Source organism: Chrysemys picta, chromosome 6 (genome assembly GCF_011386835.1).
Source record: "Chrysemys picta bellii isolate R12L10 chromosome 6, ASM1138683v2, whole genome shotgun sequence".
Taxonomy (NCBI): Eukaryota; Metazoa; Chordata; order Testudines; family Emydidae; genus Chrysemys; species Chrysemys picta.
The window spans coordinates 34699551-34726514 of record NC_088796.1 but is presented as its reverse complement, the minus strand read 5'-3'; the positions used below and the strand labels follow the sequence as shown (position 1 = coordinate 34726514).

The 26964-nt window shown below is 40.1% G+C and overlaps 1 protein-coding gene across 11 annotated transcripts in view; it reads right to left on the bottom strand.

The window, feature by feature from the left end:
• The window catches only part of DDX4 (DEAD-box helicase 4), a 103787-nt gene that overhangs the window by 5302 nt on the left and 71521 nt on the right, over positions 1-26964 (bottom strand). For all 11 annotated transcript variants that reach the window (XM_065598927.1, XM_065598930.1, XM_005300845.4 and 8 more), the window contains 8 exons: positions 25069-25221; positions 23531-23685; positions 21103-21232; positions 19420-19586; positions 18640-18785; positions 15011-15110; positions 2688-2958; positions 2412-2519 (listed from right to left, as the gene is read on the bottom strand). In XM_065598927.1, the coding sequence (XP_065454999.1) occupies positions 2412-2519; positions 2688-2958; positions 15011-15110; positions 18640-18785; positions 19420-19586; positions 21103-21232; positions 23531-23685; positions 25069-25221 (1230 nt within the window). The remainder of the gene's footprint in view (positions 1-2411; positions 2520-2687; positions 2959-15010; positions 15111-18639; positions 18786-19419; positions 19587-21102; positions 21233-23530; positions 23686-25068; positions 25222-26964) is intronic.

Genomic DNA, 26964 nt, shown 5'->3' with positions numbered 1-26964 from the left:
ACAGACAATGTGCTCACTTCTACATATAATCCCCTTCCAGCTCAGACTGGTGAACAAGTGAGCCATACCAAAGCAGCTCAATGAAACTCAGCATGCACCTCCTTCATGGAAGGCAGACGCAACACTTCCACAAATGTAGGTGCTTCTGCTTCTAGTTTAGTAGCTTCAGTGAAGCTAAATGTCAAAGAGCAAGGGAATGAGAGAAACAATTATGGGGGGGGAGGGCACACCCATGAGGAAACCAGGCAAAACTAGGAGATTGAAACAAAGAATGAAAATCCCTCCAACACTCAATCAGAAATGGCCCGGTCAGTTAAAACACAAAAGTTGCCTTGAGAAAGGCAGATTCACACTTCTAGATGTCATAGAAGCAATTGGAAAACTTGATTATCTCCTCTAAAGGCAGAAAAATCAACAAAAAGAGCCTCTAAAAAGGGAACAATTTTTGGTATTAATTAGGGCTGTCGATTAATCGCAGTTAACTCACGGGATTAACTCAAAAAAATTAATTGCGATAAAAAAATTAATCGTGATCAATCGCAGTTTTAATAGCACTGTTAAACAATAGAATACCAATTGAAATTAAATATTTTTGGATGTTTATCTACATTTTCAAATATATTGATTTCAATTACAACACAGAATATAAAGTGTACAGTGCTCACTATATTTATTACAAATATTTGCACTGTAAAAATGATAAAATAAATAGTATTTTGCAATTCACCTCATAGAAGTACTGTAGTGCGATCTCTTTATTGTGAAAGTGCAACTTTTAAATGTAGTTTTTGTTACATAACTGCACTCAAAAACAAAACTATGTAAAACTTTAGAGTTTACAAGTCCACTCAGTCCTACTTCTTGTTCAGCCAATCGTTAAGACAAAAGTTTGTTTACATTTACAGGAGTTAATGCTACCAGCTTATTTACGTCACCCAAAAGTGAGAAGAGACATTCCACTTTTGTAGCCAACATTTTTGTAGCCAACATTGCAAGGTATTTACGTGCCAGATATGCTGAACATTCGTATGTCCCTTCATGCTTCAGCCACCGTTCCAGAGGACATGCTTCCATGCTGATGACTCATTAAAAAATAATGAGTATTACATTTGTGACTGAACTCTTTGGGGGAGAGTTGTATGTCTCCTGCTCTGTTTTTTTACCTGCATTTTGCTATATATTTCATGTTATAGCAGTCTCCGATGATGACCCAGCACATGTTTTCCATTTTAAGAACACTTTCACTGCAGATTTCTCGAAACACAAAGAAGGTATCAATGTGAAATTTCTAAAGATAGCTACAGAACTCGATCCAAGGTTTAAGAATCTGAAGTGCCTTCCAAAATCTGAGAGGAACGAGGAGGGGAGCATGCTTTCAGAAGTCTTAAAAGAGCAACACTCCGATGCGGAAACTACAGAACCCGAACCACCAAAAAAGAAAATCAACCTTCTGCTGGTGGCATCTGACTCAGATAATGAAAATGAGTGTGCATCGGTCCGCACTGCTTTGGATTGTTATCGAGCACAACCCGTCATCAGCACAGACGCATGTCCCCTGGAATGGTGGTTGAAGCATGAAGAGACATATGAATATTTAGCGCATCTGGCACGTAAATATCTTGCAACGCTGGCTACAACGGTGTCATGAGAATGCCTGTTATCACTTTCAAGTGACATTGAAAACAAGAAGCAGGCAGCATTATCTCCTGCAAATGTAAACAACCTTGTTTATCTGAGTGATTGGCTGACCAAGAAGTAGGACTGAGTGGACTTGTAGGCTCTAAAGTTTGATATTGTTTTATTTTTGAATGCAGTTATTTTTTGTGCATAAATATACATTTGTAAGTTCAACTTTCATGATGAAGAGATTGCACTACAGTACTTGTATTAAGTTAATTGAAAAATACTACATTTTTACAGTGCAAATATTTATAATAAAATAGAAATATAAAGTAAGCACTGTGCACTTTGTATTCTGTTGAAACTGAAATCAATACATTTGAAAATGTGGAAAACATCCAAAAATATTTAAGTAAATGGTATTCTATTATTAACAGTGTGATTAATTGTGCGATTAATTTTTTTAATCGCTTGACAGCCCTGGTATTAATGTTTGTCACAAAATTGTTCTTGAAGAAACCTCCCCTTCCAAATACAGAATTTAAGTTCAGCCTCTTTTGGCAACTCCTGAGAACCAGCTGTAATACAGATGTCTGTCTCCCTTCACTTTCTCTCACCCCTGAATTCTACACACATTGCTAACAATTCTTATTTCAAGAGCCATCTTGATTGTCCTAGCCACTCAAACTACAATATTAAAGGACACTCAAAAGACATTTTACACTGAAACGGACCTAGCTTATAAAAATTTTCCCCAAACCAACAATTTCATTTCTTTGTTATAAACTTACCTTTCGAGTATCAACAGATGCAAAGATATTTCCTCTTGGATTGCTAAAGCCAGTTCCCTGAGCACTAAACGCAATTTCTTCCAGCCATGATGGAACTTCCTGCTGAGCCTACAGAAGAATAATTGCAAATTTAAATACTGACTTGATTGCCAAATTACATATTAAGAGTTTTTCAAGTGCATCACAGGACTAATGGCTACTCTATGCATTAAAATGAAGTCTTAGTAGTATATGAAATGAGAACACATTTAATTTTGAAAAAACTGGGCAACGTACATCTGAAAGCACTTTAACCAGAGGTTGCGCTATGTGGCTGTCGGAAACAGAATCAAAGAAAGAAATCGCTTTTCCGATGTTCCCACAGCGTCCAGTTCGCCCAATCCGGTGAACATATTCATCAATAGTGGAAGGAAGATCAAAATTAATAACATGTTGAACTTTTTCAATATCCAGGCCTCTTGCTGCTACTGAAGTAGCAACAAGAACAGGACATTTTCCAAAGCGAAAGTCCCGAAGAGCCTCTTCTCGCTCTCTCTGTTCCCGATCACTGCAAACAAAGAAAGTATTGGTTAGAATACAGATTTTTCTCTAAAGACAAGTGAACACTACAGATTAAGATACTGCAAGTCAAAGATCAACAAGCTATGGACAGTAAGACAAAAGGGCAATACTGGTATTTAAGAAAAAAGAACGTTTCAAATTTTATAAAACCAAATTGGCAACATTTCACTGAGAAGTAAAACTATTAAAATATTCAGCAGGGATCCTTAACTTGCACCTTTGGAGATACATTCAGCTCTGCAGACCCCTGGCATGATGTTTTGATAGGACCTCCTCACTTCTGCCTTGGAAGTGCAGTGATCTTAGGAGCACTTTTGCAAAATGGCCAGGGGACACAAATGTGGTGGGTGGAAGGAGGGGTCAGAAGTAAACAGCCAGAAAAGATGTGAAGGAGAAAATATGAGATGCTGGAAATTGCAAATCAGTTTTGTGCTTTGAGACACAAAAGTCTGATATGTTTGTATGTTCGTACTAAAGTTGCTTCAATATACATTTGCAATATCATGCTGCAGTGTACCGCGGCGATGAGAAGTTTTACCTAAGACTACAGAGATCTAGTCAAACATCAGTCTACCAAACACACTATTTCTCCTTTGTTACTAGAGCCCCAAGAGAAGATGTCATGGATCCCAGCTGAATGCCCCCTCTTGATCACTCACTACGTTGCATTGAAGGAACCCATCTGCTCAGCCCTTGGGTGTTCTATGCTTCCAGAGACTGAATGGAGCCCAGCTACTGCCCCAAGTCTTGGGGCCTAGGCACACTTAGTACACTCCGGGCACAGACCCTTTGTCTAGAACACCTAATGAGAGCTGGAATCTGCTATCCAGCTGCCTAGTCCCGGGGCTCAGTGCTGACCCTTCAGACACCACCATAGTTTCAACACACCGTCTCTCAGATCTCCACCCCGACATGTGAGCCTTTTGGATTACAGTTTAACCCTCTCAGGAGACCTCTGATAATTATAATGCACTACACAAGATTCTCAACATCACTGCTCTTTCAGTTAACAGAGCACAGATAATTTAGAAGATAAATATCCTAGATGCCCCTCACTAGCTCACCCCACCCCTTGGGAGTCCTCGGGAGCACCACGTGTTCAGGAACGTGGGCAGGGTCCCCTGCCTCATCAGGTCCCTACATACTGGGCTGCTACTCCATCTTGCACTGGAGAAAAATGTCCCCCTGAATAGATCAGTTCCTCCCTTTTGGGTTGATTTTTTTTATAACCATCCACTCTCCTCTGTCAGGAGACTCCATCAAGTGACCAGTGCACCTACTAGGTAATTCTCATTGCTACAATATTTATATTCCAATTGATTTATTTTATAATTAATTGCTATAGTGACCTGCCCCGAGTTCAGACTTGAAAGAATGGTTTGCCTCAGCTGCAGCTATCTGTCATTTAGATGGACGGTCAAAGTTTAATTATTCTTAGGCTTTTGTCTTGGAATTTCAATCCAACATGGAAGCAATTGCACAAGAGACATGACAACTAACCCCACATTCAAAATGGCGTTTGCAGCTTGATAAAGATACAAAAAGAGTCAATCTCAAGACAGAGTTTAATAAATTGTACAGATTCCCCAAATAGTCACAGGGGAAGTATGCAGAATTTTTTTTTTTTTTAAAGTATGGAGATATACCATCTCATAAAAGTGGAAGGGACCCTGAAAGGTCATTGAGTCCAGCCCCCTCCTGCCTTCACTAGCAGGACCAAGTACTGATTTTTGCCCCAGATTTCTAAGTGGCCCCCTCAAGGATTGAACTCACAACCCTGGGTTTAGCAGGCCAATGCTCAAACCACTGAACTATCCCTCTGCAGTTCCCAGAAACAGGTACAACTGTTAGTCAGAGGCAAGTGAATGGTGCAGGACTCACCCTTAACCTCTTGACCTTCTACAGCTAAAATTTTTGGCATCTTGATTGACACAGTAACAATTTATATACGCTAGGCCCAAGGAATAGGGTTTATATTTGCATTTCTTTTTTGTCCAAATCAAACAGAAAGTGGTCCGGGAACAAACAAAAACAGATGTGGAAATAAGATAGGAGGGCAAAACTGGACTAAAAGGAATAAAGTGAAACAATTAAAGGAGAAGGCAAGTTAAAGAGTTATTGTAGGGCAGATCTTCCTGCCAAAGATGGCAATGGCTTCATTTATAATGGCTAATTAACTTGTAACTTGACCACTTTAGACGTTTATTCTCATGCTATAAATGACTTCTAAGCTGCCAGTGTAATAGAGCTGGAAGAACCTGTGCTGATGTCCTCTTGCATTGGTGTCACGCAGACTCTTCCAGCTGTAGTTCACCCACAGACGTGGGCAATGTTCTGTTCTCAGTTATATGGGTGTAAACTAAACATGATGCCTTTGAAGCCAATTACACTGCTCTACAGCCAAAATGCTTCTGAAATAAATGTAGTCAAACTTTACTAATTCTGGGTCACTGAGAACGAAAATGATGCTTCAAATTGTTGATTGGCTCTAGTTTTCAAGATATGCTATTGGGTCAGTATATACGATCCTTGACTTGGGAATGGCGGAGGATAAGTGAGTTATAAAGGGAAGGGATCTCAATTTAAACCAGAAATGACTAATACACATCTTTGACTGGATCTATGAATAAATCTCTGACTGGGTTTGGACAGTACTTGCTTTTTAGGCAAAACAATGAATGATGCAATCTGAAGCTGGTATTGCGTCATACATGATATGAATTGCATCATGTTATTCCTAGAAGTCATGGATGATGCAATCATAACGAAGCTTACATCACTCTGCTGAACAAATTGCCCTATATCAGCTCTAGAAATCACACAGTGTCATGCTCTCTTATTTGTCAGTGTTTGATTTTGCAAAGGGACACATTTCTGTTTAGCCAAAGTGAGCAGAGATGCCTCGTACTTGTGTGAGCAGTTAAGATAACTTCTGCTACGTTTGTGGTGAAGTGACTTTTGCATCACAAAAGTGCAGTATAACCACTATGGTTAAGAAAGCCTATCACCTTTATTTTGGCTGCAAAATTGGAGATCGGGACAAGAGGTGGGCCCCACACATATGTTGCAACACTTGTGCAACGAATCTTCGCCAGTGGTTGAACAGGAAAAGGAAATCTATGCCTTTTGCAGTGCCAATGATTTGGAGAAAGCCAACAGATCATACCAGCAATTGTTACTTCTGCATGGTGCCTCCAGTTGGGAAAGGTGTGTCAAAGACGAAAAAGTGGACTGTGCATTATCCAAACATCCCATCAGCTATACGCCCAGTACCCCACGGAGAAGGACTGCCGGTTCCTGATGCACCAGAATCATTCTCACTTGAGTCAGACGAGGAAGAGGAAGAAACTTCTGGTCCTGAACCATCAATGTCACAGGACCCACATTTTCTCCTATCCTCCTCCTCTGAACCACACCTCATAACACAAGATGAACTCAATGACCTTGTCAGGGATTTGGAACTACCCAAGAGTAAGGAAGAGCTGTTGGACTCCAGACAACAGCAAGGGAATCTCCTGGCAGGTGATGTTAGGGTTTCCCTGTTCCGTGACCGTCAAAAGGATCTTGTCCTTTCTTCTTCATGGAAGGTGATCTTGTAGCCTGCAACAACATCGATGGTGTGATGGCAGCCCTCAACATCGTTCACGATCTAGATGAGTGGAGACTGTTCATTGATTCATCGAAGACGAGTCTTAAAGCTGTTTTACTGCATAATGGCAATGTTTTGCCATCAATTCCAGTTGGTCATGTAGTCCATATGAAGGAAACCTATGACAACATGAAACAACTTTTGAGGTGCATAAACTATGACCAACATCAGTGGCAGCTTTGTGGCGATTTGAAGGTTGTTGCTCTCTTGCTTGGTCTGCAGAGTGGATACACAAAGTACTGCTGTTTTCTCTGTGAATGGGATAGTCGTGCAAGAGATTCCCACTACATCAAGAAAGATTGGCCACTCCAACAGTCACTGGAGCCTGGGAGGAAAAGTGTTCAGCATCCACCACTTGTTGAATCAAGGAAGATTTTGTTACCACCCTTAGACATCAAGCTGGGTCTGATGAAGAACTTTGTCAAGGCCATTGACAAAACACAAGCAGCTTTCAAGTACCTCCGTGGAAAATTTCCAAGGTTAACTCAAGCTAAGATAAAGGAAGGTGTCTTTGTTGGTCCTCAGATTCGTGAACTTCTTCGAGATGATGCATTTGACAATGCACTGCGTGGCAAGGAAAAGACGGCATGGAAAGCCTTCCAGTTAGTGGCAATAAATTTTCTCGGAAACAACAAGGCAGACAACTACAGGTTGTTGGTGGAAAACCAACTCAAGGCATAGAAAAACCTTGGTTGCAACATGTCACTAAAGATGCATTTTTTGGACTCTCATCTAGATTTTTTTCCACTGAACTGCGGAGCAGTGAGCGACGAGCACGGTGAGCGATTTCACCAGGACATTGCAACAATGGAGAAACGCTATCAGGGCAAATGGAGCCCATCAATGCTTGCAGACTATTGCTGGACAGTGACAAGAGATGCTCCATTTAATGAATACAAGAGACAAGCCAAGAAGCGCCGAGTAGACACTGAAGAGGACTAAACTATGTACATAATAGTTTTTTGCCTTTTGTTTCAGAATAAATTTTATTTATATAACCCTTTTACTGATTTTTAAAGTGTTACATAAACAGGACAGGTGAAATATCATGTAAAGCAACCATAAACACATGAAAAGACCTAGGTTTACAACTTATCATTAAAACTCTACTATCTACACAATATACCTAGACATAAAATGTAAAAACTTAAGTATCTTAGAAACAGTAGCCAGTTGTTTTAATTGTCATATTTGAATTCAGCACATCAATACACATAATAAATAGCACATGTTATCTCAGAAGCAGACGACTTCTCAAAAATTGTAGACCAGTGTTATTTACACAAGTATTAAATAAGAGCAAAAATGTAACCTACGGTCTGTGCGCATGCCTTCTTTGAATCTGTGGGAAAAAGGAGAATAGGGCACAGATTTCTGAACAGCCCAGATGTCCTAATGTATATTACAAATGCTTTGTTTATTTCCAGAGAGTGTCTCTTTTCTGTGTTCAGATAGAGAGTAGAAAGACGGAAGATCTCTACATTGGGTTCTATAGTAAACTGTATTTCTCCTCAAGATGAATTCTTCTATTGCCCTACATATTAAAAAATACAATATGGTGATTCTGTAAATAAGCATCATGAAACTCTTGGTCTGCATTATAGCTCTTTATCCTCTGCCACCACTATGACACCTTTTTTCAAGGCTATATCCAAGATTGGTAGTTTCTGAATTCTGTAAGTCACTTGTCTGTTTCTAAATTTGTGAACAGTGATGAGAATACTACAGATTAAATAGGACAGATTAAAATAGGGTTGGGCGTTTGACTTATCCAAAAGTAATTGGGCAACTGACCAGTCAAATATTGGTCAAATAATGTCAAATATTTTGTAGCACTAATTTATTAGCTCAGTAACAATAACAAAGAAGAGGAAGACTTTACGGCCTTCAATAGGCTCAGCTTTAGATACTTATGCCTAATTAAAAAACCAAGTCATTTAACAAGTTGTTTTAACTTTGAAAAATTCAATGAAATGAAATTGTTAAATTGCTAAAAAGTTTTTTTTTTACGTTAGCATTAAATTGTGAATGTTATTCAAGACCGAACAGTTACAAAAGAAAAAACAAAATTATTCAGAATTAGAACAAACAGCAGCTATAAAAAATTTTAAATTGTAAATGCACTTATGCTAGGTAGACAGCAGGCCAACTCTTCAAACAGCTCAATAGCCGTGCATCTTGTGTGTGTATTCGGTGCAGAAGTTTAATGACTGAACCCTCCTCTCTCTCCCCCACTCCCTTCTGAGTTAATTTCTGTATGCTTGTCTAGTCAGTTTAGATTGTAAGCCTTCAAGGCAGGAAATGCATCTTTAAACTTGTTGAACGTTGTTTGTAAACAACCATGTACAATGATGGCCTGGCTTACAAGTAAAGGCATACACAGAGTGTTTGTTCTAAAAGATTCTAGCCAGTTAAGATACTCAACTTTTGATTAGTTCACCTTCTTCCTAACACATGGCATTACCATGTAGTAAAGAGTGTTCAAGAAATTTAAGCAGGTTTGCTAACAGATGGCACCACAATGCAACAAAAAAGGTAGGCCACCACCTTTCAATCTCTGGCCACTCGATTACAGACCTAAAAGTCGCAATATTACAACAACAAAAACCTTCAAAAATAGACTCCAACGAGAGAGTGCTGAATTGGAATTAATTTGCAAACTGGACCCCATTAAATTAGGCTTGAATAAAGACTGGGAGTGGATGGGCCATTACACAAATTGAAACTATTTCCCCATGCTTATTTCCCCTCTGCCCCCTTACAGTTCCTCGTATCTCCTTGTTAATTGCTGGAAATGGGCCATTTTCATTACCACTACAAACAGTTCTTTTTCTCTCCTGCTGATAAAAGCTCACCTTAACTGATCACTCTCCTTATAGTGTGTATGGTAACACCCAATGTTTCATGCTCTCTCTGTCTCTCCCTACTCTATTTTCCACTACATGCATCCGATGAAGTGGGCTGTAGCCCATGAAAGCTTATGCTCAAATAAATTTGTTAGTCTCTAAGGTGCCACAAGTACTCCTGTTCTTTTTGCACCTACAATAGGGTATTCTTGCAGGAATATTTGTCCATGGTCAAACAACAGGCAGCCAAACTGACTGCCTTACCAAGCCTAGATTAGAAGCACCTTCCTTTCAGACTTGATCTGTGTTCTAAGCCTGCTTTAAAGGAGATTCCTGTTTTTTTGCTTTACGGTTTCTTGCTGGTTATACTGCAAGGCTGCTCCACACCCAGTGTAATTCGTCAGATCATTCTTGGGGGGAGTCTGAGCATCTGCATTGGATTTTACTGAACTTAAAACCAGACAAGTCCTCCTCCTCCTCCTCCTGAGATTTGTCTTAAGAGTCTGAAAATTTGGCACATTTATGCTGCTCAGACTTCTGTTTTCTAGACTTGTATTTTGTCTTTAAGGAATTCTTTGTCCCCAGAGATAAACTAGCTATGAATAAAACAGAAGTTCTAAAACTGCTATGAATAATTCCTAAAAAGGCAGGAACTTTTGACCAGAAATGTATGGGACAGGTCCTAAGATCTTTACTATTCCTGAGAAATCTAGCTTTAAATGCTGGCAAAGATACTAACCCTCGAAGAGTCCTCAGACATAGCTACTCATGAGAAAACTTTAGCACTGAGTGGGGAGTGAACAGAGATATTCGGACATTGAACATCTAGGAAAGAAGAATGTGGGAATCAGGAAAAGCAAAGGAGATAAAGGTAACGCATGTAACTATATTTGGTATTTCAGTGTTTCCTCCACAATCCAAATCACTTCATTTTTATTTGTTTGGCTACAAGTCTAGCTATCTGAGCCTCTTGGCTCTGTAACCCACAAACATGAATTTGGCCCAGGCTGCTACTGCCCGAAAGTACTCATGGGAAAATTCTGCACCACTGTGCACATGCAGAATTCATATTCCCCAAAGATTTTTTTTTCTTCTCTGCAGAAAATACATTCTCCTGGAGAGGTAATGCAGTTACACCTTTCACCCACCAGGGGCTGCTGTGGTGCCAGAACAGAGGGCAGCCAGCTCAACCACCAAAGCAGCCAGCCACAGAAAGGGGGAGGAGAGACTGCATTCCTCACAGTGCCCTGCCCGCGGGGCCAGGTGAGGAAACATGGGATATGGGGGACAGAAAGGAGCACACAGGGCTGCTAGGGAGTCACAGACACAGAAGCACAGGAGCTAGTGGGGTAACAGCACTGATCCAGGGGCTGAACGGAAGTGGTGGTGCAGGGACACATGGGGACGAGGAGATGGGGTGGCCCGAGTGGGGTGTACAGGGACACAGAGGGAGAGAGGCAGATGTGCTTCACTGAATGGGAGAGGCTAGAGATCAGCCAAAGTCTGCATGGGGAATACTCCCCAACTTCCTAACAATCCCCTCCCCCCACCCCCCCAAAAAAAGTTCCATACGTCTCCTACCCACACCCGACAACCCTCCAGGTTCACTCCCAGGCTCCTTCCCAGCAATTACTTCCCTCTCCCTCAGCTCCTCCATTACCCTGGACTTCTGCAAGTCTTTGCACTGCTTTGAGGGGTGCAGAAAACATTTCTGTATTGTAAATTAAATGAATTATTACTCAAAATTCTATATTAATATGCCTAGTAAGGGATTTATTTGTCAAACATTTCCTGAATCTTTTGTTGTCTGTACTGTTATAAAGATATTTGCTGACAGGTATTTTAAAATAAATTACCAAAATAATTGAAAATGGCATGATTATATTGTGTTATTATGACAAACATGCAGAATTTTGCAGAATTCTAAAATATCGTGCATAGAATTTTAAATTTTTTGGTGCAGAATTCCCTCAGAGTACTGAAAGGTAGTCAGACTCAGAGGAGTTTCTGAGGACCTGTAAAATTAGCTGGTTCTCACTCCAGGCCCTGGGGGGACATTGCTCTGCACTGAAAATGTCACCATCATAATCGACAATCTTGACAGAAACCGAGGATTAAATATGTAAGATGACTACATTATCCTTTCATCCTTGGAGCGAAGTGAGAATCCAAGTATATTTGCAGCAGTAACTTGCCCCTCTATTTCTCATGCTGTACAGGACTGCTAAGCAGGCCAAAACATTTAGTCACAGAGCCAGAAAATAAGACCCAAATCCCATGAGCTTCCAAAAACAGGGAAATGAAAATAAAACATAAAAAAGAAGAAAAGCCAGAACTCTCAGCAGCAAAATGCAGATGGTAAAAATTACATATTGCTCTCACTTTCTCATGTATTCCTGCTCCACCTCCTTGACATGTGTTTTTATTTAACATGAGAAGTGAATGCTAGTGTTGGAAATGCCAACTCCAGATGCTTGTGCTCCCTCTCTATGTGCTTTCATTGCACTACCACTATCTGAATTAAAGCACACCACAAGGGGAAGTTATGAAGTTATCCATGTTCCCTACCCTGTGACACACATCTATAGGCTTTCATTTGACCAGTTCGGATTTCCTTCTTTCTGCAGATAAACAGGACTTGAGTCTCAAGGACAGTGTCTGGTACCTTTCAAGAGTTTTAAATTCAATTTAAGTCAATATATTGAAGCTGGTCAAAGCAATTTGGCCAAATAAAGTGCTCTACAATGTGACAGTTCAAAAAATTTTGTAGTTAGAGTTGTTACAAAGTTTACTTATAAAACCATATGTTTTCATGATACAGTGTAAAAAGCTAATCAAACAAGTTATAATTCTGTCATTCAAGTTTCATTAAAAAGTAAACATAATTTTCTCAGTCTATAAAATTATATTTATATAGTGAAAATGGCCACAGCATTATGGATTAGATGGACACTATTACCTCAATTGTGGCATTGCAGTGAAGATGGGGAATCACTGTCTCAGGAGAGCATCCCACTGGTGCAGTGTACAAGGAAAACCACTTTGTACATGCTATATGTACAATTATATGTAGATAGGACCCTTTGTTTTCAGTTTTTATTTTATTTAATTTTTCCCAGAAATGTATCAGTGTTTATTACCACAACAACAAAAACAGGTGAAAATCAGTGTAAAAAACTATTAATTTTTCTGGGTAAATATCGGGGTTTATTTTGGTGAATGGAAAGACAGTGGGGAAAAGCATTCAATAGATTAATGTTTTGAATTCCATTAATCAATGTGGTTTACTACAGAACTAAAACCGAACTCAAAACACAATGCCACCTATGAGTATAAGAAAACAATACATCTCTAATACCCAAATAAAACTTTTCATTTGAACAAACAGCTTACTGTTGTAACTTAGAATTATTAGCCTATAAATATTTAAATTTAATAATTGGGCCACATGATTTGCAGCATGTACATTCAACTTCAAAAGTTTAAAAAAAAAAGGAGAAAAGGATGAATATTTCCTTGTGCTCTGAAACATTCTGATAGATTTTCGTTTTCTTCCCATTTTAGTGCGTCAAACTTTTAAATCGTTATCTGCTAACAGCTTGAAATGTGTATATAATGAGTGAGAGATTCATCAGTATGTTCAGATGCGCACGCACTTCAGAGCTTGCATGCGTGCCTGTTTGTTTATTGTGTGCATCTTCTAGACTAATACATAGCCTTACTTCAACAGGCAGCTTTGCATATTGTGATAGACCCAGGCCAGTTGGGTACAGCAGAGTAGTAGAAGGAAGATATACTGGCCACTGGATAAGCAGTTTTCTATTCCCTGACTGACCAGAGCGGGGGCTGCTCCAGGCTAGGGTAGACACATGACTCCAATTAGCCTGCAAAGAGTCAGTTGAGGCCATTAGGCTAATGAGAACACCTGATTCTAATAAAGGCTACTCTGATACTGTAAAAGGGCTCACTCTGGTCAGGCCAGGCTGAAGGGCTGGGTAATGAAGACACCCTCAAACCACTGGAAAGGGACCCCTAAGGTAAGGGTGAAGAAGGCGATAAGAGAGAAACAGTAGAGCTGTGGGGAAGTGGCCCAGGGAAATGTAGCAGCTCTGGCCGTGAAAGGAAGGCTGCCAACAGCTGCTGCCACTAGGGTCCCTGGGCCAGAACCCGGAGTAGAGGGTGGGCCCAGTTCCCCACAAACCACCACTACAGAAACACCTCCTGGGAGGGGAAGACAGGTCCCTGTCAGGACAGGAGGCTAAACTGTTCTTGAATAAGCCCGTAGGGACAACAGTAGGGTTACCATACGTCCGGATTTTCCCGGACATGTCCGCCTTTTTGGGCTTCAAATCCCCCTCCGGGGGGAAATCCCAAAAAGCCGGACATATCCAGGAAAATAGGGAGGGAGGGCCCGGCGGTGTGGGGCCGGCGCGGTGTTTGGCAGGGGCTGGGGCGGTGGGTGCGTGGCCAGGGGCTGGCACGGTGCTCAGCCGGAGCCGGCGGCGCGGGCATGTAGCTGGGGGCCGGCGCGCTGCTTGGCCGGGGCGGGGGGCGACGGCGCAGTCACTTGGCCAGCGTGGTGCTCGGTGGTGGGTGTGGTGCTCGGCCAGGGGCGCGGGCACCGAGCCAGGCGGGAGACACCGGGGCCAGAACCTCTTGGCCTGGGCCAGCCAGCCACCAGAGGGAGCCGCTCGGCCAGGGGGGCCGGACTGGGCCGCACTGCACTCCGCCCCAGTCCCAGCTTACCTGCTGCCTCCCTGTTTCAGGCTTCCCGCGAACATTTGATTCGCGGAAAGTAGGGGAGGGGGAGGAGCAGGAAGCGGAGCGTTCAGGGGAGGGGGCAGAGTTGGGGCGGGGCTAGAGGCGGGGCCAGGGCCCCATGGAGTGTCCTTTTTAAAAAGGAAAATATGGTAACCCTAGACAACAGAGACTGTGGGAATTCTCTCACCAGCCTCCTTGCTGGCTTATGATGAAAAGGGCTCAGTAGACTGTAACCCTGGCCCGAGAGAGAGAGAAGGGCTACATGGAGGGTCGCAGCGAGCCTCTGAGGCTAGTATAAACCACCTGGAAGCGCGGGACCCGCGGGGATAAGGTTGGAGCTCTGCCACAATATACACAGACTAATGTATTACAATACATACATCTCATGCAATGTATTGTATTTTCCTAATAAAAAGTTATTTTTTATATATTTGAATGATACAAAAGGAGGGTGAAAATTGGAAAAAACTAAGTAAAATTTTTTTTTACAATCCCAGAATTTTTTTGGTAAAAATCAGTTTAAACTGAAAACAAAGAGGCTTATATGTGCAATTTATCCCAGGGAAACAGAAAAATATTTAGCCATTTAGCAGTGAGAGCAGGATTCTCGCCACCGCCAACTCTTACATTGTCCAGTAAGCACTGAGAATCAGAATCCTGGTTCCAAGTGTTTTGGTCCAATAATGGTTTTGCTCATGACAAATGAGTTTTAACAGAAGAGGTCATTTTTAATTTAAATAAACCATAGCAGACCAAAAGAATTTATTCAGTAAAATACTTACCCATGAATACTGGTGGTTGGTATTTTTTCTTGACAAAGAAAGGTTGCAATGAAGTCTGCTTTTTTCTTTGTTTCCACAAACACCATAGTTCGCTCATCTCCTGCAATAAATTAAAGACACAATCTGGTAAAGGGGGAACATTACAGACTTCCTACAGTCTCAAAAGCACTAATGTGTTTTTATCATTTATACCATGAACATATTGCCATCGTTTAAATAGATTCAGAGTTTAAGACCACAAGGAACCAGTCTGATCATCTTGCTTCACCTCCTACACAAACAGGCCACAGAATTTCACCCACTAGTTTCTGCATCAAGCCAATACCTTTGGGATAAAACATTCTGTATTGCATTCGCCAATTCCCTACGCCCCATGATCCAATATCTGCAGCTCCTTTCCTATCACCCTAATCTTTGCTCACTAATAGCAAGAGTAATAATTAGGGTTGTCGATTAATCGCAATTAACTCACTCGATTAAATAAAAAAATGTAATCACGATTAAAAAAATTAATTGCAATTCATTGAGGTTTTAATCGCACTGTTAAAGAATAGAATACCAATTGAAATTTATTAAATATTTTGGATGCTTTTCTACATTTTCATATATATTGTATTCTGCCTGTAATTGAAATCAAAGTGTACATTACTTTTTATTACAAATATTTGCACTGTAAAAACAACAAAAGAAATAGTATTTTTCAATTCACCTCATAGAAGTTCTGTAGTGCCATCTCTTTATTGTGAAAAGCAACCGAGAGTCCTGTGGCACCTTTAAGACTAACAGATGTATTGGGGTATAAGCTTTCGTGGGTGAATACCCACTTCGTCAGACACATGGGTCTGACGAAGTGGGTATTCACCCACGAAAGCTTATGCTCCAATACATCTGTTAGTCTTAAAGATGCCACAGAACTCTCGGTTGCTTTTTACAGATCCAGACTAACACAGCTACCCCTCTGATACTTTATTGTGAAAGTGCAACTTACAAATGTAGTTTTTTTGTTGTTGCATAACTGCACTCAAAAACAAAACAATGTACAACTTCAGAGCCTATAAGTCCACTCAGTGCTGCTACTTGTTCAGCCCATCGCTGAGACAAACAAGTTTGTATACATTTACAGGAGATAATGTTGCCCTCTTCTTATTTACAATGTCAGCAGAAAGTGAGAACAAGCATTTGCATGGCACTTTCGTAGCCATGCTAGATATGCTAATCATTCATATGTCCCTTCATGCTTCGGCCACCATTCCAGAGGACATGCTTTCATGACCAGAATGTTAAAAAAAAAATAATGCATTAATTAAATTTGTGATTGAACTCCTTGGGGGAGAATTGTATGTCCCCTGCTCTGTTTTACCCGCATTCTGGCATATATTTCATGGTATAACAGTCTCCGATGATGACCCAGCACATGTTCATTTTAAGAACACTTTCACTGCAGATTTCACAAAACGCAAAGAAGGTACCAATGTGAGATTTCTAAAGATAGTTACAACACTCGATCCAAGGTTTAAGAATCTGAAGTGCCTTCCAAAATCTGAGTGGGACGGGGTGTGGAGCATACTTTCAGAAGTCTTAAAAGAGCAACACTCCGATGCAGAAACTACAGAACCTGAACCACCAAAAATGAAAATTAACCTGCTGGTGGCATCTAACTCAGATAATAAAAATGAACATAAAAGTGGGCCCACACTGCTTTGGATTGTTATCGAGCAGAACTCGTCATCAGCATGGATGCGTGTCCCCTGGAATGGTGGTTGAAGCATGAAGGGACATATGAATCTTTAGCGCATCTGGCAGATAAGTATCTTGCGACGCCAACTACAACAGTACCATGAGAACACCCGTTCTCACTTTCAGGTGACAATCTAAACATGAAGCGGGCAGCATTATCTCCTGCAAATGTAAACAAACTTGTTTGTTTGAGCGATTGGCTGAACATGAAGTAGGACGAGTGGAGTTGCCGGGTCTAAAATTTCACATTGTTTTCTTTTTGAACGCAGTTATTTTTGTACATAATTCTACATTTGTAAATTCAACTTTCCTGATAAAGAGATTGCACTACAGTACTTGTATTAGATGAATTGAAAAATACTATTTGTTGTTTTTTTACAGTGCAAATACTTGTAATCAAAAATAAATATAAAGTGAGCACTGTACACTTTGGAGTCTGCGTTGTAATTGAAATCAATATATTTCAAAATGTAGGAAACATCCAAAAATATTTAAATAAGTAGTATTCTATTATTGTTTAATCACGTGATAAATCACAATTTTTTTAATCGCTTGACAGCCTTAGTAATAATGGAGGTATGCTATTCTCTGGCACTAGACGCACAGCCCACCTAGTTTTTGAAGGTTTCAGAGTAACAGCCGTGTTAGTCTGTATCCGCAAAAAGAAGAACAGGAGTACTTGTGGCACCTTAGAGACTAACAAATTTATTAGATGCTCTAATAAATTTGTTAGTCTCTAAGGTGCCACAAGTACTCCTGTTCTTCTTTTTGCTAGTTTTTGAAGCCTTTCTGAAGGCTTATTACTGAGCTTATTTTAAAATAACTACATGCAAAAATATATGCTCTCAAAGCAAGATCAGGATTATTTAAAAAAAACAAAACAAAAAACATTCAAATACTATTATTCTGGTGGGTAGGGATGAGTTCTGTGGAGTACCAAAAAGGTCAAAGTAAGAAACTGATTTTGTCTGTCCATCCAGCCATGTACTTAAATGGCCTCCATTAGAGTGCCTGAGGGCCTTCACAGATGGACAAAAAAAAAAAAAATTTCATGCATACAGTCAAAGGAAGTTAGCGCTTATTACTAGAACATGTCATTAGTTAGCACACTCGACACCAGCAGGACAACAGTACCTCCCCACGTCTCAGAAAAGATTTAATAGGACATGTGTTGAGGCCTAACATTAGTAAGAATTTGCTACATTTACAAGATACAGAACACATTTAATAATGTAGTATGAAGTATCACATAATTGAACAACACCTATCAATTAGATAAAAATCAATTTTGTGATAGAGGTATTTAATTGTATCTGTACTTTGCATTTCTGCAAGTGGATCAATGATCTGGAAACTGGGATGTTCTTGCTTCAGATAGCTTTCACACCTTAGCAGAAACCTTCAGTGCCTTTTCCTCCCAACTAACAACTTGCCCTCACTAACTAGTGGTCAATATTCCCCCATAGAATTCCAGTTCCAAAGAATAAACTAAAATTGGACCAGGGTACAAAGTAAGACTCGCAGGTGGAATTGTAGAGTTTCTTCACAGAAATGACCACAAATCCTTATTTTTGCTCTGGGGGTGCCAGAACCTGGGTAACTGTTTTTTATCTAGCAGTACCCAATACTAGGGGACTATCTAGAGAACACCTATATCCAACATAAATATGTTTAAAACAAAATTACTTACGTTAGGAAAGGCAGTGAAATTTGCTAAAGAAAATACTCTACTGAAATGGATACTGTCTTCTACTATATAACAGTACAGTGCCTAGAAAAGTGGGGCCCTGGGCCTGGCTGAGTAGCAGAATCAAGCGCTAAAATAAATTCCTATTAACTTGATTCTCTCTCTCATTGGAAAAGGCAATTCAAAAGGTAACAAAGAAAGTTACTTATGCTTTGTAGAATTTCAACCAGTTTCTCTCTCTTGGAATATTGGGAAACTTGAAGAATGGTCTGCTGAACATCACTGCAGGCTCCACCCACTTGTCCAACAGCAACAAATAAGTATTCAGGTTTCAAAAATTCTCCAGCCAGCCTTCAAAAAGAACAAAGTTTACATTATTGTAGTGGTTCTTAAACTACTTATAATTAGCACAATACAAATCAGGCAAGTTGCATAAAGCTTTTTATTATATATAAACCCAATCACCACAACACAGCAAAAGAATATACATTTAGACTTAAAAATTAGACCTTTCAGACCAAATTATATCCTGGGATATACAGTACTCCCATTAACGTTACAGGAATCCTGCATACACATTCCAGGGCAGAATTTTTGCCTTAAGTTTTTAAAATAATCAACGCATTAATCTTTAGTAAGAAAAATTAGCAGTTAAGTCAGGATTCCTGAATTTCAGCAAGCTCGGCAGTCCATCAGACCACACTGCTTCAGAGAGACTGACTTATGCAGCAAAAAATTAAAGTTAACTCTTTTACACAGTGAACACATAAAACACACAAAATTAGCTCAACTTGGGGTCTTTACAATAATAAACTTAATATCCTATTAAGTTTGTTAAATATTAGTGCTCAATTTATTACAACAGTACTAAGTAGCAACTTCAAATATTTTTATTTGATTGTCCAAATAAGCAAAATCTGATCACAGATCTTAAAAATACATTTTCTTCAACTACATTTCCAGCTTCATGCAAATGGTCACACACCTTTGAATTTCTTCCGGGAAAGTGGCACTAAACATTAGTGTTTGACGCCTATCTTTTGATGGCATGCCTGGGCAAGAGATTAATTTCTTCATCTCTGGACCAAAACCCATATCGAGCATACGGTCGGCTTCATCTAACACCAAATATCTCACTTTATGCAATCCAATCTTTAGTGGATTTTTATTTAAGTACAAGAAAGAAAGAAAGAAAGAAAACAGCTTTAAAATATTTCAGTAAAGATACATTCAAAACAGAACAGAAACTTTTCTGCCAATGCCATTTTCTGAGACTATTTTATCAGTGATAATGGTAAGGTATTCCTCCCCTCTCAGATTGCAGGTCAGTCACATTTAAAATGCTTCCTGTTCTCCCCAGAATCCCCTTATTCCTGTTCATTTCTATCCAGTACACAACTTAAAGATCTTAACTTACTTTACCTCTGCACTATCTACTCTACAAAGTGTCAGGGAATTTCAGTATTAAACTGTTTCCTGATCTAGTTCAGCATAGTTAAAATTTTTTAGTCTAGTTGGAACTAAATGTTTACTAGTTGGAACTAGATGATTACTAGTGACCGGCACCCAACACACCCTTTGTTCCTTGACATGATCCCTTGGTGTCACTAATGCAGACTTCCACCAAGTCACAAAACGAATTAGTAACTACAGACAAAAGTTATTTTGTGACCATCACCACCAATCAGGAGTGAGGTTCTGACCAGTAGTCCTAGGAAAACAGATGGAAAACCAACACCAGATCCTTCCTACCAAGGAAGCAAAACACAATTCTGTAGGAGGGACTGAGGTATCTTCACCTGCCCAGGGGCCCGTTTACTGCACATTACTTTAACACTACACCATGGGTTTTGTGTTTTTCTGCCAACATAATCACCAAAGTGCAAATAATAGAGTCACAAACTTACAAACCGATTAATGGAAAAAATAAGCTCTTTTCAAATATGTTAATTTAATTTTATTTCATGTTAAGAAAATAGTTCCACAAAGACAATAAAAGCTGCTAATCCTAATCCTAAGGATTTTAGTACCAACGGAAGACTAAACCAGTGTAAGTCAGATGGAGATTTGCCCTGAAGAGAGACACCACTAGGGAGACCTGAGTTCATGTCCCTGCTCCAAAGTTTTAATTTTCTGAAAATCAAAACAAAGAAGACTGATCCCATAAGTAAACAAGATTGTCATTATCTTTCACTTCTGTAATCCTTTTCTTGCCACATAACCTTCCAAACACTTGGCTGTCTCCCTGGCTGGTACTATGTCTGACTCCAGTTCCTCAGGGCAAGAATATTGTCACAACTAGATGTCTTAAAGTGCTATGTACATTTCTGGTGTTATAAAAGAGTCCAAATATAAATCCTGCTAAGTGCTATAAATATGCATTTATTTACCAACATTTTACACTGGCTAGTTATATTACTGCAACAAGTTTAGCATTTATTCAAAAACGCTACTTAGTTAGGTCATGCAAATGGAATCACTGCAACCTCATTTGACTGCCAAATTCATCCATTCTAATCGATGGTGACAAGTTTGCAAATCTGTCTTTGCTTGCATCAAGTTAGACTGACTAGCACTGATCTGTAATAAAAATGCTGCAAACGATTTTCAAGGAATTCAAGGTACGTTATATTCTTAAATGTAACTGAAATTTTAGGTAAGATCTTACCTTTTCTTTACCTATGATGTCCATAAGCCTTCCCGGGGTAGCACACAATATATTACAGCCTTGCATTATCTGACGAATTGAATGACCTGTTTGCGTACCTCCATATATCACAACTGGCCTTATGCAAGTTCTATTAAATTGGCAAGAAATTGTGATTATGTTAGCAAGTCAATTCTTAGTTACACACCTTCATTTATAAACCCCCCTCCTCCTCGGCCCAGGAATTACTGTACTGTTTCATAGTTACAGCATTTAAAGCTTTTCCACAAACTGCTCAAGTCAGGAACTTAAATAATTGGTGACTGGTTGATGTTGAAAGAGGCAAGATTTTGTGAGAGGATATAGTATGGCAAGCACTACCATTTAGTTATTCTGCATTCTCTCAGTTATTTGTTAATTAATCCTCAGTACAATTACAATAGAGCTAAGATTAACAGCTACTATTTTTAGAATCCTGATGCCAGTCCTCTGTATTTTGTTTGAGACTTTTGTAAATTTCATACATTACAGAATTAAAACATGACAGCTTAAAGGTCACATTCAGAGTCAGAAAATGCCAAAGTTAATTTTTCTTGCACAAAATATCTTGCCCCTTTGTGCATATATATCATGACTGCATTGCATGGTTACATTACCCCTTTTCTCACAGGATCTCTATCTCATGCAGTGGTTAAAGCAGCAGTTCAATATCCATTTGCTACATTTTCGACACTCAATTCACCATGGGCTTGCACTTGCTCTCACTTACCCCTGTAAGAACAGGGACTGAATCTGCTGACAGATTTACTCCAGGCCTATGCTATAATAATTGCAAGTAGAATTTACCCACAAAAACGTAGATCCCATTCATTATGTCCTTGCTTTATTCAATATGCACCATCAACCCGCAAGCTGAATGAGTTAGGCACTCTTCAAAATTTTACCCAGGACTCCTAAGTAACCTTGGAGCTGAAGTCCCACTGAATAAGTCTCACACATGCTTGAAAAATTGTACTCCCTTTGAACAACATCCATTATACAATCATTACAACTATGGTAACAAATACACACAAAGGACAGATTTAATGCTGTACAAGCAACCTTAACTGAGGCACTTCTGAGTGTCCATCTTAAGTGGTTTGCTTAAAAAGGACACAACAGAAACAAATTCTATAGTGTGGAATAGTATGCACTTGAATGAGCTGTTTTGTACAAGATGTACCTTTAATGAAGCAAAGGCAGTAAGTGCATCAAATGAGAGATTTGTTTTTAAAAAAGGCATTTAAAATTCTATTTAATTGTTATGCACACATATGTAGTGCAAACTGAACTTTGGAAGATTACAAAATTAAAGTGCTTGCGTGAAACATTTTTCCAGCTATTCCATTTGCCAAGGCATGGGACGTGATTTTACTAAATACACCTCTACCCCGATATAATGCGACCCAATATAACACAAATTCAGATATAACACGGTAAAGCAGCGCTCCGGGGGTGCAGGGCTGCGCACTTCGGCAGATCAAAGCAAGTTCGATATAACGCAGTTTCACTTATAACGCGGTAAGATTTTTTGGCTCCCGAGGACAGCGTTATATTGGGGTAGAGGTGTATTAAAAAAAAAAAAAAAAAACACACCACCATCACCGAAGACCCTTATCCAACCTAAGAGCTGAATTTCTATCCCTCTCCTTTGAGGCAATAGAACTGCTGTTAAGAAAAGAATGAAAACTTTTAAAAAAAAAATAGCAGCAAGAGTGTTTTGCCTCAAAGGATTCAAACCAAAAAGAATTAACCATTTTTGCTCAGACTTTCAATCAGATCTCTTTGAACCTTAACTTAGAGTTGATTAGAAACACTGAACCACAGCTACTTAATTTTTATTGTCAAGATGAGTGAATGCCAAAAAAACCTTACTATAAATTATGAAAGCAAACTAGATTAAATTAATTACACTGCTACCTCAATATAACGCAACCCGATATAACACGAATTCGGATATAACGCGGTAAAGCAGTGCTCCGGGGGGGGGCGGGACTGCACACTCAGGTGGATCAAAGCAAGTTCAATATAACATGATTTCACCTATAATGCAGTAAGATTTTTGGGCTCCCGAGGACAGCGTTATATCGAGGTAAAGGTGTACTTCATTTCACTAAGAAATTGGAACACATTTCATAGGAAGACTCTCTGCTTCTATAAACATTTGTCACAAATCATCTTACAAACTCCTTTTGCCCATTCTAATTTCTTATCTGTAAACTAGACTACAAAAATAGTCTTTTGTGGCCTAAATTCAATTCCTTGCTGAAGTGAATGTAGACAAATTGAATTGGATAAAACGCGTGTGTTTTTTAAGGCAAAACCATAGTAGCAATTCTTTAATTTTACAGTCATTAAATTAAGCCTCATACTTTTGCAATGTAGCCTGGTACTTTTTTAAAAAGCTTACCCATATGAAAACTTTCTTGCTTCCAGAAAGATCTGGTTTATCAGTTCTCTAGTTGGGGCTACAATAATACATTCTGGTTCCTGCTGCTCTCTGAAGTGACTGGCAGTTACCCCATCTTTCATCATGTGAGCCAAAATTGGCAAAAGAAAAGCTGCCTGGAGAGCAAACATGAATGCTTTATTAGCATTGGGTTTAAAACATTTGTTTCAATAGTGTTAGCAATTTGTGAAGCAATGAAGTTAAAGGAAATAAAGTTATTTGAAGATTGAAAAGCTATAATAAACCTAGCAAGTTCTACATAAATTCAGAGACGGGGCGCTGCGGGTGGGCAGCAGCCTGGGGGGATCCACGAGGTGCTTGGGAGGACTGCAGGTACTCAGCGATGTTATCCAGGGGGGGAGCAGCCTGGGACCTGCGCTGGTGCTGGGGGCGGGGAGTTGGCAGGGCTGGCAGGCTTCCTACCCGGCTTCTTGGAAACATGTCCCTCCCTAAGCTCCTAACTCCGTGCGCTGCCAGCTCCGTAGTTCCCATTGGCTGGGAACCATGGCCAATGGGAGCTGCGGGATCAGTGCCTGCACCTAGGAGCTGAGGGACGGACATATTGCTGCTTCTGGGGAGGCCCCCCACAAGTTAAGCAGCACCCAGAGCCCTCACCCCCTCCCACATCCCAACCCCCAGCCCTCAACCTCCTCCCACACCCCAAACTCCTCCTCCTGCTTCTGAGGGGAAGGGGGGACAGCGGTGGGGTGGTGGCCTGAGACTGGCACTGCTCTGGCAGCCCCAGAGCCAGCCATGCCAGCCGCTGCAGAAGTCATGGAAAGTCACAGAATCCATTACCTCCATGACAGACTCTCAGCCTTACTTGTGAGGTATCAGTTGAAAACTAAACTCACTGATCATTAATATTCTTGAACGATGTATGCATGCAGTGGGTATTGAGAGTTATGGACATACGCTGGAATGATAACTAAAATGTATTCAAGCCAGGCACGTCAGGGGAGTTAGTAAACAGGCCTGCTTAGACAAAGGAATGTGTATTTGAGTCTGACAAGCCCAATCTTCAGCCAAAGACACCGAAAGTCCATATTTACATATAAGCATAAACAGGACCATCAAGACAGCATGGGGAGGAGATGGCAGGAAACTCAACAATTTGCATTTCAGCAAACACAAATGGGGGAAGAAAGAGCATGGAGCTTTCTTCACTACCAGATTCCATGTCGCGTTCCTCAAGCTTAAATAAACTTTACTTTGAGTAGTAGCCGAGAAGCAACTGAGTCAACTTATTGTATACAATATTACTATATTAATCAGAGTGAAGTCTTTTCTCAAAGCTAATGACACTGGTGATTCGTATCATTGTGAAATGTATGTATTAACACTATGTAAGGCATTATGGATACTCATTGATATTAGGCTGTACAAACTGTCCAGACAGGAGGGAATGTCACAGCTATCTACCTGTCTCCTGTGTAATTTAAACACGGGGGCATTAGAAACAATGGAAGCCCCCTTTATGCAGAGGGGTGGGAACTTACCGTTTTTCCAGATCCTGTCTGGGCACATGCCATTAAATCTCTCCCTGCAAGTATAATAGGAATACTATACTTCTGCACTGGCGTAAGTTTCAAATATCCAGCTTTAGCAATGTTCTTGTTTAATGTTTGACAAAGATTAGCTTCTTCAAAAGTCTAGAAAAGAGAAAGTTTATAACAGAATAGCACCATACTAAAATGATTCAAATTCAGAAGTTGCGAAATACTGGTAGTAAGTGGTCTAGATGCTTGAAAGACCAGAACTACTCCACTGCTCCTCAGGATTCAGAACTTTTAATGTCTATGGGTACTGGAGAGAGTGTCCCATTACCTATTTAATTCCTCCCCACCCCCCGCAACAATATCCTGCATCTACTGCAGTCACCATTCCTTCATATGAGTGCCATTCACAAAAAAATTAAAAGGATTGCCAGAGTGACATGGAGAGGAGTTTCAATGGCTGAACAGTTAGGGATTTCAGGACAAGATTCAGATGCCATTTTGGTTATCAGAATAGGTGGAAGCTCAACTGCTGTATCTGACTTCAGAAATCTACAGACAGATCTGAAAGCAATTTCTTCAGATGGCAGCATTTTACTGAATTGACAGATTTCCCACAGTGCAAGTTTCACTGCCCCAAGTCCAAGTGAATTTATGCTGATTCTGCCTTTTGAATCTGATCAACATTCCCCAGACTGATAAGTTGCCCAGTTGCTCCAGAGTCCCTCAGACTGGCTTCTGTCGTGGAGTATCAAAGCAATTTCTAGGATAATATATGGGAGCATAGAAATTACCATACTGGATCAGTCCAGGGGTCCATCAAGTCCAATAGCCTAATCATCAACAGTAGCTAGCAAAAATATTTTAGAAGAGGTGCAAGAAACTCTGAAGCAAGCAGTTATGGGATAACCTGGCTCCAGGGAAAGTTTCCTTCTATTTCATCCACCACCAATAGTCAGAAGCAGGCTTAAAACCTGAAGGATGAAGGTTTAGATTTCTTCCAAACCTTATTTAATATTTACAACAATTCTGGATTATTCTGGTTATCCCTATCAATGTCTAATCCCTTTCTGAACCCGCTAAGCTTTTGAAGCTCTTGGCCTCTATATCATCTTGTAGAAATAGTAGACCTGGTGTCTTAGCTAGTCTAGAACCTTGTCTGTTCTAGATTTAAAAAGCCCTTCACCATCAAGTGGAGTCTTTTACCTGCATTCTTGTTTCTACAGGAAGTCCTGACAAACATAGCCACAAGTGGTACTTCAAATTAATCTCAGCTGCTACCAATTCTAGAGGCCTCATCAGAAGCACTGAATGATGCTCTCAAGGCACCCTTAGCAACTGACTGATTGACCTTCAAAAATAAAAGGTTTGGCAAGTCTTGTATTGTCTTTCAGCAGTGACTGGGCAAACAATACTATTTTCTCCCATAGGTAATACTGGCAATTGCATATAATCACCTGACTGTCATTCTGGGCATTAGAATGGTAAGATGAGAAGAACATATTTCTGCCTAAGATTCTTATCTTCTATATCAAAGGATTAGAGTGGATTTGATCTGCTTTAGCACTTTGAACTGCAGTCACATCACTACCAATGAGGCAAGAAGCAGCCAATATAACGGTAGTAATGAGTGACTTCCAACAAATGTCAGGGTAGTTAAAGTAGTACAGCAAAACACAAAATTTCCAACCACCATTCCAGAAGACGTGTCCATGCTGATGATGGGTTCTGCTCGGTAACGATCCAAAGCAGTGCAGACTGACGCATGTTCATTTTCATCATCTGAGTCAGGTGCCACTTGAGGAAGGTTGATTTTCTTTTTTGGTGGTTCGGGTTCTGTAGTTTTGTATCAGAGTGTTGCTCTTAAGACATCTGAAAGCATTCGCCACACCTCGTCCC